We start from the raw sequence: 12,795 nt of genomic DNA, 5'->3' as shown, positions 1-12,795 counted from the left end.
TGTAGTGACGCCTCTAGCACTGAGATGCAGTGCCTTAGACAGCTGCACCACTCGGGAGCCCCTTAGAGCTTATTAATTTACAATTCATGACATCTGTCGTGATAAGCATACTAATAGATACGCCTGTACAAAGAGCTGTTTTGGGAGTGTCAATAACCTGAAACAATGGTATGGTGTCCTATTCAAAGTATTGGGTGGATTGACCTGTGATTTCTTGTGACAATGGAGAACATACTGATCCTGTGGTGTCAAGAGACACTAGATATATCTGATTGGAAACAACAGATGCACAAAGTGGAACTATGATCCATGACAACAAACACAATATACCGTTATCTGATAACTTTATTAACAAGTTAAAAAAAGACAATGAATTACAATATTTACAGAATATCCAGAGATCAAATGGAATACAATTGTAAACAATCATTCTAGGCCCACCTTTAGGAATCAGATTTTCACAGGAGAAAAGGCAAAATGGAGAATCTAAAGTAGTAAAACTATAGAGAACAGTCTGAAGAGAGGAGAGAAACATAATGAAGACAAACTATATATATATATATATACATATATATATATATATACATATATAAATACATATATATATACACATATATATATATACACATATATATACATATATATATATACACATATACTATATATATACACATACAAGTATCCAGTGTGTTATGACGAGCAGGGATTAAATTGGGAGGTGGGAGGAAGGGGTGTGACCAACAACCAACAGAGTCCCACCACCTCCAGGGTACAGTGAGACACTGTATACAGTGACAGTTCAATAGATTCATATGAAAAATTTACCAATTTTGGGGGACAGAGAGACAGGACAGTTTCATCACCTTACAAAATCCATATTTAACCCCTGGTTTTAAGTGGAGCGGCTGCCACTTTAAAAGCTTGTTTCCTCAAACAAACATTTCTCTAATGGGTTAATGTTTAAAAAGCTAGGCTAGTCCTTTAAAAGGAAAAGAGGACAAGGGGTAAAAGACTCAGCACCCCCCCCCCCCCCACGTTGTTTTTAAGGTACAAAAAAATAAGCGATATTTCTTATCAACCAGACGTTGTACAACAGCTTGTTATTAACATTTTGATTTGGGAGTCTGAAAAACACTCCAAAGGTTTTTATTTTTAGATTTTTTGTTTTGTTTATTTGTTTAATTTGAGACCAACACCTAAAGGAAAAAGGTTAAAGTATCCTTTCTGAAACACCACAGTTTCAAACACTTAACAAGCAGTTTGTTTTCTCTATACACGGCTGCATGTCACATACGTACATGCAGGACACCCTATAGGGGAACTGGATTCTATCAGAGCCATATATACATTAATACTGTATTATTATATATATATGTCTCTGGGTTCTTCCCCCTATGCAACAATGGTTCTTTACCCAGGAAAGACATTTGTAGCAAACATAGCCAGCTAAATATTTTGGTAGCAAGAAAACATATTTTTTTTCTGTCATTTTGATGGCTCAAATGAGTTATACCAATAACTGTCAATCACTTTGTATTGTATTGTTTTTTTTGTATTGGTTCCAACCAACCACTGTTGGAAAGAAAACATTTGTTTTGATGAAGCTTGAAATAATTGCTATTCATAATTCTAATAAGGCTTTGGGGTATTTGAGCAGCAACTTCTAACATATACAATCTCTGCCTTGTTTGTCAAAACAGCCTAGTCTAAAAAGAAGCATACAGAAGAGCAGGCTCTCCTAGTTATCTCCATAAACAATGATAGAATCATAGAATACAGCATAAATGCACTGGAGAACATTAGTTAAACACCCCAGTGTTCTACTTTCACATTGCTGGTCAGTCACATTTAAAATCCTTTTTCTTTAGCATACAAGTTGGTTGTCTTTCAAATGCTGTCACAATTCTCTATTGATGAGGTGAATTAGCTGCTTATGTCATGCATTATTCCCTCTATTTTCTTCTGACGTTGAAGATATATATAATATATATATATATATATATATATATATATATATATATATATAATATCACCAGAGTACAGTGTAGCTCGCTATCGATAGAGAAAATAGCAAGGGAACTTAACCAATTAAGTCAAGCTGCTGGTTATCATGTTGTAGGAACACGGTTGTGTCAGTTCACTTTCAAATGTCAAAATCTCAACTGTCAGAAGTTGGACTATAGACAATAAATGCAGTTATAAAGAGTGGAAGTGATGGGAATGCCTAAGGCTGAAGGCATCACGTCATATTCAAGGGAACCATATTAGGTCAAAAGTCAAGTCAATATTCTAAAAGTTGGATATATACTATAGATAAATAAGGTGCAACTATTCCTCAAGGAATTATTCTACTTGATTAACACAATGCTAAAAAAAAAACTACTGTAAAGTAATCATTCGGGTCAAATCACAGAAATGTCCTACTGTGTTTTACAGCAAGTATGGATGGGTGGAGAGTGACAAGTTGAGAAGGCAGATCTAGGATCAGGTCCACAATGTCCATATAATCTTCTTCATTATGATCTAAAAGGCAAAACTGACCCTAGATCAGCACTCCTACTCAGAGACACAAGAATACAGGCACAGGTCAAGAAGAGTCATCTCTCATATACTGTGTCTCTCACATCATGAAACCGACGGCAGTGAGCTGCTCACAGTATATTTTCCTCCACAGTATATCTTCCTCCACAGTATATCTTCCTCCACAGTATATCTTCCTCCACAGTATATTGTCCTCCACTGTCCGTGTCCCCATAACGGGCTCGAACCAGTGACCATCCTCGTTGACAAAGTACCGACCGATTGAGCTATACAAAAGGATCCAATTGGATGGCTCCATCGACGACATTTCAAGCTAGCTGTGGAGTGACCTTACGGCACGTTCTTAACTCTGTTACAACGACAACACTAGATGATGGGAGTATTAGGATAAGGAAATGAGGATCTGGATGGTAGCAGTGAGGTTGAAGGTGGGTCAGGGATTAAATGGGGGTCAGTGAGCTGAATGTGTTACCCCATACAGTAGGAGGTTAAAGGGGGTGAGTTAAATGTGTTACCCCATACAGTAGGAGGTTAAATGGGGGTTGAGGTGGAGGGGGGTCAGGGAGCAGTAGCAGGTTAAAGGGGGATCAGGGAGCAGTAGGAGGTTAAAGGGGGATCAGGGAGCAGGAGGTTAAAGGGGGATCAGGGAGCAGTAGGAGGTTAAAGGGGGATCAGGGAGCAGTAGGAGGTTAAAGGGGGATCAGGGAGCAGTAGGAGGTTAAAGGGGGATCAGGGAGCAGTAGTATGTTAAAGGGGGATCAGGGAGCAGTAGGAGGTTAAAGGGGGATCAGGGAGCAGTAGGAGGTTAAAGGGGGATCAGGGAGCAGTAGGAGGTTAAAGGGTGATCAGGGAGCAGTAGGAGGTTAAAGGGGGATCAGGGAGCAGTAGGAGGTTAAAGGGGGATCAGGGAGCAGTAGAAGGTTAAAGGGGGATCAGGGAGCAGGAGGTTAAAGGGGGATCAGGGAGCAGTAGTATGTTAAAGGGGGATCAGGGAGCAGTAGGAGGTTAAAGGGGGATCAGGGAGCAGGAGGTTAAAGGGGGATCAGGGAGCAGTAGGAGGTTAAAGGGGGATCAGGGAGCAGGAGGTTAAAGGGGGATCAGGGAGCAGTAGTATGTTAAAGGGGGATCAGGGAGCAGTAGGAGGTTAAAAGTGGGGACATAGAGTAGGTTATATATCTTTAAAGAACCCCTCGTTTGGAACTTCCATGAGGTCAAAGGTGCTTTGATACATACAGTGCCTTCAGAAAGTATTCACACCTCTTGACTATTTCCCACATCTTGTTGTGTTACAGCCTGAATTTAAAATGGATTAAATGTAGATTTTTGTTTGTCAATTGCCGACACACAATACCGCATAATGTCAAAATGGAATTACAGTACTAGTCAAAAGTTTGGACACACCTACTCATTCAAGGGTTTTTCTTTATTTTTACTATTTTCTACATTGTAGAATAATAGTGAAGACATCAAAACTATGGAAATTACACATATGGAATCATGTAACCAAAAAAGTGTTAAACAATTCAAAATATATTTTATATTTGAGATTCTTCAAAGTAGCCACCATTTGCCTTGAAGACAGCTTTGCACACTCTTGGCATTCTCTCAACTAGCTTCATGAGGTAGTCACCTGGAATGCAATTCAATTAACAGGTGTGCCTTGTTAAAAGTGAATTTGTGGAATTTCATTCCTTAATGCGTTTGAACCAATCAGTTGTGTTGTGACAAGGTAGGGGTGGTATACAGAAGATATCCCATTTTGGTAAAAGGCCAAGTCCATATTATGGCAAGAACACCTCAAATAAGCAAAGAGAAATGAGAGTCCATCTTTACTTTAAGACATGAAGGTCAGTCATTTCAGAAAATTTCAAGAACTTTGAAAGTTTCTTCAAGTGCAGTCGCAAAAACCATCAAGCGCTATGATGAAACTGGCTCTCATGAGGACCGCCACAGGAATGGACCCAGAGTTACCCAGAGTTACCTCTGCTGCAGAAGATAAGTTCATTTGAGTTACCAGCCTCAGAAATTGCAGCCCAAATATATGCGCTTAGTGGGACTATCATTTGTTTTTCAACAGGACAATGACCCAAAACACACCTCCAAGATGTGTAATGGCTATTTGACCAAGAAGGAGAGTGATGGAGTGCTGCATCAGATGACGTGGCCTCCACAATCACCCGACCTCAACTCAATTGAGATGGTTTGAGATGAGTTGGACCACAGAGTGAAGTAAAAGCAGCCAACGAGTGCTCAGTATGTGTGGGAACTCCTTCAAGACTGTTGGAAAAGCATTCCAGGTGAAGCTGGTTGAGAGAATGCCAAGAGTGTGCAAAGCTGTCATCAATGCAAAGGGTGGCTTTGAAGAATCTAAAATATATTTTGATTTGATTAACAGTTTTCTGGTTACTACATGATTCCATATGTGTTATTTCCATAGTTTTGATGTCTTCACTGTTATTCTACAATGTAGAAAATAGTAAAATAAAGAAAAACCCTTGAATGAGTATGTGTGTTCAAACTTTTGTCTGGTACTGTATGTTTTTAGAAATTATTTGAAATTAATAAAAAATGTAAAGCTGAAATGTCTTGAGTCAACAACTATTCAACCCATTTGTTATGGCAAGCATAAATAGGTTCATGTTACATAAAACGTTGCATGGACTCACTCTGTGTGCAATAATAGTGATTCATAGTAATAAACATGATTTTTGAATGACTACCTCATCTATGTACCCCACACATACAATTATCTGTAAGGTCCCTCAGTTGAGCAGTGAATTTCAAACACAGATTCAACCAATGCCTCGCATAAAAGGGCACCCATTAGTAGATGGGTAAAAAAAGCAGACATTGAATATCCCTTTGAGCATGGTGAAGTTATTAATTACACTAATTACACCCAGTCACTACAAAGATAGAAGCGTCCTTCCTAACTCAGTTGCCAGAGAGGAAGGAAATCGCTCAGGGATTTCACCATGAGGCCAATGGTGACTTTAAAACAGTTACAGTGTTTAATGGCTGTGATAGGAGAAAACTGAGGATGGATCAACAACATTGTAGTTACTCCACAATATTAACATAATTACAGAGGGCAAAGAAGGAAGCCTGTACAGAATAAAAATTATCCAAAACATGCATCCTGTTTGCAATAAGGCACTAAAGTAAAAAAGCAAAAAATGTGGCAAAACAATTACCTTTTTTGTCCTAAATACAAAGTGTTATGTTTGAGGCAAATCCAATACAACACATTACTGAGTACCACTCTCCATATTTTCAAGCATAGTGGTGGCTGCATCATGCTCTGGGTATGCTTGTAATCGTTAAGGACTGGGGAGTTTTTCAGGATAAAAAATAAATGGAATGGTGCTAAGCACAGGCAAAACCTTGTTCAGTCTGCATTCCACCAGATACTGGGAGATTAATTCACCTTTCAGCAGGACAATAACCTAAAACAAAAGGCCCCATCTAGACTGGAGTTTCTTACCGAGAAGTCTGTGAATGTTCCCGAGTGGCCGAGTTACAGTTTCGACTTAAATCTACCTAAAACTTTATGGAAAGACCTGAAAAGGGTTGTTTAGCAATGACCAACAACCAATTTGACAGAGCTTGAATGATTTTGAAAATAATAATGGGCAGATGTTGTACAATCCAGGTGTGCAAAGCTCTTAGAGACTTACCCAGAAAGACTGACAGCTGTACTCGCTGCCAAAGGTGCTTGCATCTACAACAAATTGACTCAGGGGTGTAAATACTTACGGAAATGAGATATTTCTGTATTTAATTTTCAATAAATGTGCAACAAAAAAAAATCTAAAAACATGTTTTCACTTTCTCATTATTGGGTATTGTGTGTAGATGGATGAGAAAAAATATATAATTAATACATTTTGAATTCAGGATGTAACACAACCAAATGTGGAATAAATCAAAGGGTATAAATACTTTCTGAAGGCACTGTATAGGCTTAAAAATGTAATTCTCCAATTTCAAACATGTTTTGGGGAAATGTCACCCACTCTTTCTTTAAACAAAATAAATATCTTAGTTCACTAGACGTGAACTAGGACTTAAGCTGTGGAAACTGACGATTTGACCTGAATGTATACTTTACAGTACCATTCACTATTGGTTACCAATATATTAACATCTATTCTATGGGACCAGTGACTAATTTTAAAGTTCAGCCATTTACATTTTTTGGGATGTAACACAAACGGTGATGTATATAAACCCTGGATTGCTGATGCTATGTATATTTTTTCAATGTTTATTTTTATGTTTAGCTCACATAATATAATAACAAAAATATGCATTAACATGTCTGTAATATACTGAACAAAAACATAAATGCAACATGTAAAGTGTTGGTCCCATGTTTCATGAACTGATATAAATGATATGTTCCAAATGCACAAAAGCTTCTTTTTCTCAGATTTTTTTTTACATCCGTTAGTGAGCATTTCTCCTTTGCCAAGATAAACCATCCACTTGACAGGTGTGGCATATCAAGAAGCTGATTAAACAGCATGATCATTACACAGGTGCACCTTGTACTGGGGACAATAAAAGGCCACTCTAAAATGTGCAGTGTTGTCACACAACACAATGCCACAGGTGTCTCAAGTTTTGAGGGAGCGTGCAATTGGCATGCTGACTGCAGGAATGTCCACCAGAGCTGTTGCCAGAGAATGTTATGTTCATTTCTCTACCATAAGACGCCTACAAGGTTATTTTATAGAATTTGGCAGTACGTCCAACCAGTCTCACAACCGCAGACCACGTGTAACCACGCCAGCCCAGGACCTCCACATCCGGCTTCTTTACCTGCGGGAGCATCTGAGACCAGCCAACTGGACAGCTAATGAAGCTGAGGAGTATTTCTGTCTGTAATAAAGACCTTTTGTTGTGAAAAACTAATTCTGATTGGCTGGGCCTGGCTCGCAAGTGGGGCCTAATTTATTTATTTAAAATGACTGATTTCCTTATATGAAGTGTAACTCAGTACAATCGTTGAAATTGTTGCATGTTGCATTTATATTTTTGTTCAGTATAGAATAAACGTGGCAAAAACAAATGTAGACTTTATAAATGCATTTCTATAGCTTCCAAAATATTTTTTTTCAACGGTGGGGGAGTTCCAAGATGGAGGTACGGCGGCTTCAAAACAGCGCTCCCTGTCAGTCATCTAGTGTATATATAAATCATTGAACACAACCTATTGTTTCCAATATGTTACACTTAAAAGCTAACAATGCTCCAAAAGGTGACAATTCCTTTGACTTTGTTTTTTATGTTTACATCTTTTTTTTTTTGCAGCCTATTTTTGATACCCAACCCAACATCAATATCCATACAACCTAATGTTATGGTCTCTAGCACAGTGACTACAATGTTAGGCCACAGTTCTCTTCTCTTCCATCTCTTCCTATAGGTCATTTTTGGTCTCAAGTATTTCTTTGTCTTCCTCATTCTGATTTTTACTACTCTGTGATAGGTCAGAGGCATATCCTCTCTCCACCTCCATGCCGTTGCTGGATAGGTCCATCCCTCTATCGGTCATTGTCACGTCATCCAACGAGCCAATAAGCAGCTGAGCTGAGGTGTCTATTGCTGGAGTGGTGCTAGTGTCTGTTGTTCTGCTGTTGGTAACAGTCCTGCATGGGGATGAGAGGGTGAAAGGTCAGTGTCCATCACCATAGGAACATACTGGGGGAAAACATGCCGAAGGAAGAGGCTGAGAGGGAGGGAAAGAAGTAGGAATGGAGAGAGAGATGGGACAGGGAAAGGAGAAGAGAGGGATGCAAGATCCCAGTAAACACAATTACGTTGAAAATATGTCTTTTAGACATCTAGTTGCTGAATCAAAGTTGAAAATATGTATTTTCCGGACGTTGAAAATACATATTCAACAGGGCATTGAAATTGGGTGCATTTCAGGTGCGGAATGAAAGGTGAAAATACATATTCTACAGGGCATTGAAAAGACTTCAATTACAGACATTGAAAATATGTTAATAACAGATGTTGAATACTTATTTTTTCAGTCATTGATTCTATGGCCAACTTTCATATGCATATACACTACCGTTCAAACATTTGGGGTCACTTAGAAATGTCCTTGTTTTTGAAAGAAAAGCACCTTTTTTGTCCATGAAATTAACATCAAATTGATCTGAAATACAGTGTAGACATTGTTAATGTTGTAAATGACTATTGTAGCTGTAAACGGCTGATTTGTAATGGAATATATACATAGGCGTACAGAGCCCATTATAAGCAACCATCACTCCTGTGTTCCAATGGTAATCCAAGTTTATCATTTTTAAAAGGCTAATTGATCATTAGAAAACCCTTTTGCAATTATGTTAGCACAGCTGAAAACTGTTGTTCTGTTTAAAGAAGCAATAAAACAAACCTTCTTTAGACTAGTTGAGTATCTGGAGCATCAGCAAGCTCAAAATGGCCAGAAACAAAGAACTTTCTTCTGAAACTCATCAGTCTATTCTTGTTCTGAGAAATTAAGGCTATTCCATGTGAAAAATTGCCAAGAAACTGAAGATCTCGTACAACGCTGTGTACTACTCCCTTCACAGAACAGCACAAACTGTCTCTAACCAGAATAGAAAGAGGATTGGGAGGTCCCGGTGCACAACTGAGCAAGAGGACAAGTACGTTAGTGTCTAGTTTGAGAAACAGGCAGCTTCATTAAATATTACCCGCAAAACACCAGTCTCAAAGTCAAGAGTGAAGAGGCAACTCCGGGATTTTTGCTTTTCTTTCAAAAACAAGGACATTTCTAAGTGACCCCAAACGTTTGAACGGTAGTGTACATTCTCAATGAAATATGCATTATATCACAACATTTTTCAAGCCTCTTTATTATATGAAAAAGGAACTCAAGATTGCAACAGAATATTTATTCTGTCACATGGACTTATTTATGTGAGCTTTTTCAAAAGCTTTAAAATGTGCTATTCTTGCTATGACTGTGATATTTTGTGGTTTATCTACTTAAGTTGAATGCACTGACTGTAAGTCGCTCTGGATAAGAGCGTCTGCTGAATGACCAAAATGTAAATGTAAAAACAAACACTTGCAAAGCATGCCGGGTATTATTCCCCGCCCCGCCCCAAACAAGTACATATTTGGTCGGTATGGACCAGATCCAAATCTGAACAAATCATAGACGTCTATGCTATGTTTCATCAATTTGAACATCGCTGTACAGTACAGCACAGTTTAGCACAGTAGAGCACAGTACAGTATGGTACAGTACAGTAAACTTTAATTCAGAAGAGTACAGTACAGTAGAGTTTAATTCGATAGAGTAGAGTACATTAAGAGTAAAGTAGGGTACAATACAGTAGAGAGGGTGGGGTAAGCTGAACCAAAGGGGTAAGTTGAGTAACCCTTGTTTCTAGGAAACCATACATAAAATGAATAAGGTCATCCTTTCATTTAGTCTGTGAAGGAAGAAACCACATGGAAAAAGTGGTAAGCAAGTTGCGTAAAAGAAAAAAAGGTTTTATGATGCTTGTATCTAAACCAAATTAGATAATGTAAAGATTGTTCTATACATCAGTTGGGATCTCTATAAGCTTCAATATAAGGTCATAAAACTGGCATGAAAGTGCTTCATTGTACCTGTGTGGGCTAATAGTCAAAATATTTGCCTTGGGGTAAGTTGAGCCAATGGCCATGGGGTAAGTTGAGCCAATGGCCATGGGGTAAGTTGAGCCAAATGGTTGAGCCAATGGCAAGTTGAGCAAATTCAAGTGTTTTCTTCCCAAGCGTAATGCAAGGCATTATCACTGGGATATATTGGCCAATGTTGTGTTTACAAAAGTACAAGTGTAAGTACAAGTACAAGTGTTTGTTATTTGTTCAAAGATGCTTAAAATGATTAAAACACCAGAAAAGTGATTGTGTTGAATTGTGTTTGGGAAAAAATATAGACATTGTTTTAACCTGTTATGGATAGGGGGCAGTATTTTCACGGCCGGATAAAAAACGTACCCGATTTAATCTGATTATTACTCCTGCCCAGAAACTAGAATATGCATATCATTATTAGCTTTGGATAGAACACACTCCCAACTTTCTAAAACTGTTTGAATGGTGTCTGTGAGTATAACAGAACTCATTTGGCAGGCCAAAACCTGAGAAGATTCTGTACAGGAAGTACCCTGTATGACCATTTCTTGGCCTTCTTGATCATCTCTATCCAAAACAGGGGATCTCTGCTGTTACGTGACACTTCCTACGGCTCCCATAGGCTCTCAGAAGGCGGCAAAAAGCTGAATGGTGGCTTTGCAGGCCCTGGCTGAAAAACATTAGCGCATTTTGATAGTGGTCGATCAGAGAACAGAGACCGGAGGCGCGTGCACGAGGCGACCCCATGTTTTTATTCTTTCGTCTTTGAACAAAAACAACGACTCCCGGTCGGAATATTATCGCTTTTTTACGAGAAAAATAGCATAAAAATTGATTTTAAACAGCGGTTGACATGCTTCGAAGTACGCTAATGTAATATTTAGACATTTTTTGTCACGAAACGCGTCGGGCGCGTAACCCTTCGTCACCCTTGGATAGTGTCTTGAACGCACGAACAAAACGCCGCTATTTGGATATAACTATGGATTATTTTGAACCAAACCAACATTTGTTATTGAAGTAGAAGCCCTGGGAGTGCATTCTGACGAAGAACAGTAAAGGTAATCACATTTTTCTTATAGTAAATCTGAGTTTGGTGAGGGTCAAACTTGGTGGGTGTCAAAATAGCTAGCCTGTGATGGCGTGCTATCTACTCAGAATATTGCAAAATGTGCTTTCACCGAAAAGCTATTTTAAAATCGGACACCTCGATTGCATAAAGGAGTTCTGTATCTATAATTCTTAAAATAATTGTTATGTTTTTTGTGAACGTTTATCGTGAGTAATTTAGTAAATTCACCGGAAGTGTTCGGTGGGAATGCTAGTTCTGAACGTCACATGCTAATGTAAAAAGCTGTTTTTTGATATAAATATGAACTTGATTGAACAAAACATGCATGTAGAGGAGTTCTGTATCTATAATTCTATATAATCTATAATAACATAATGTCCTAGGCGTGTCATCTGATGAAGATCATCAAAGGTTAGTGCTGCATTTAGCTGTGGTTTTGTTTTTTGTGACATTATATGCTAGCTTGAAAAATGGGTGTCTGATTATTTCTGGCTGGGTACTCTGCTGACATAATCTAATGTTTTGCTTTCGCTGTAAAGCCTTTTTGAAATCGGACAGTGTGGTTAGATAAAGGAGAGTCTTGTCTTTAAAATGGTGTAAAATAGTCATATGTTTGAAAAATTTAAGTTTTTGGATTTTTGAGGAATTTGTATTTCGCGCCACGCCTATCATTGGATATTGGAGCAGGTGTTCCGCTAGCGGAACGTCTAGATGTAAGATTAACAAGGTAGTGGTAATATTTCATTCAGTACATAAATGAGTAGGCGCCTTAACTTACCCTGTCCTGCGACTCAACTTAACCCATACCCCTTTTTTTTTTACAAACTATGTTCTCAAAACAGTAATGTTTACAACATCCTGAAATATGTGTAGATATCTTTATTAGAAAGAATACTATATTTCCCTTGATGAAGTGATGCTGAATGTAAAAAATGGCTCAACCTACCCCACTCTCCCCTTCACTCTATTGTACTGTACTATACTATACTTTTCTGTACTGTACTGTGTACTGTATTGTACTATACTTTTCTATACTGTACTGTGTACTGTACTAAGCTGTGCCATACTGTACTGTACTTTACGCTGCTGTGCTCTACTGTACTGTGTACTGCACTGTAATGTACTGTACTCTGCTGTGCTCTACTGTACTGTGTACTGTATTGTACTGTACTCTGCTGTGCTCTACTGTACTGTGTACTGTAATGTACTGTACTCTGCTGTGCTCTACTCTGCTGTGCTCTACTGTACTGTGTACTGTACTGTAATGTACTGTACTCTGCTGTGCTCTACTGTACTGTGTACTGTACTGTGTGCTGTGCTCTACTGTACTGTGTACTGTACTCTGCTGTGCTCTACTGTACTGTATACTGTACTCTGCTGTGCTCTACTGTACTGTGTACTGTACTCTGCTGTGCTCTACTGTACTGTGTACTGCACTATATTTTTCTTTACTGTACTGTGTACCTAATGCTAGGTAAAGCTCCGCCTTATCTCAGCTCACTGGTCACCATAGCAGCACCCACTCGTAG

General features: G+C 38.6%; 1 protein-coding gene across 3 annotated transcripts in view; it reads right to left on the bottom strand.

Moving 5' to 3' along the window:
- Positions 1-327: 327 nt before the first annotated feature.
- The window catches only part of LOC106568460 (zinc finger protein 462), an 83,906-nt gene continuing 71,438 nt past the window's right edge, over positions 328-12,795 (bottom strand). For all 3 annotated transcript variants that reach the window (XM_082960546.1, XM_014138829.3, XM_082960547.1), the window contains one exon: positions 328-8,195. In XM_082960546.1, the coding sequence (XP_082816672.1) occupies positions 7,967-8,195 (229 nt within the window). In that variant the 3' untranslated portion in view covers positions 328-7,966. The remainder of the gene's footprint in view (positions 8,196-12,795) is intronic.

The sequence above is a fragment of the Salmo salar genome, chromosome 13 (genome assembly GCF_965601325.2).
Source record: "Salmo salar chromosome 13, fSalSal1, whole genome shotgun sequence".
In the NCBI taxonomy this organism is placed as follows: Eukaryota; Metazoa; Chordata; class Actinopteri; order Salmoniformes; family Salmonidae; genus Salmo; species Salmo salar.
This window is presented reverse-complemented; position numbering and strand designations above follow the sequence as displayed.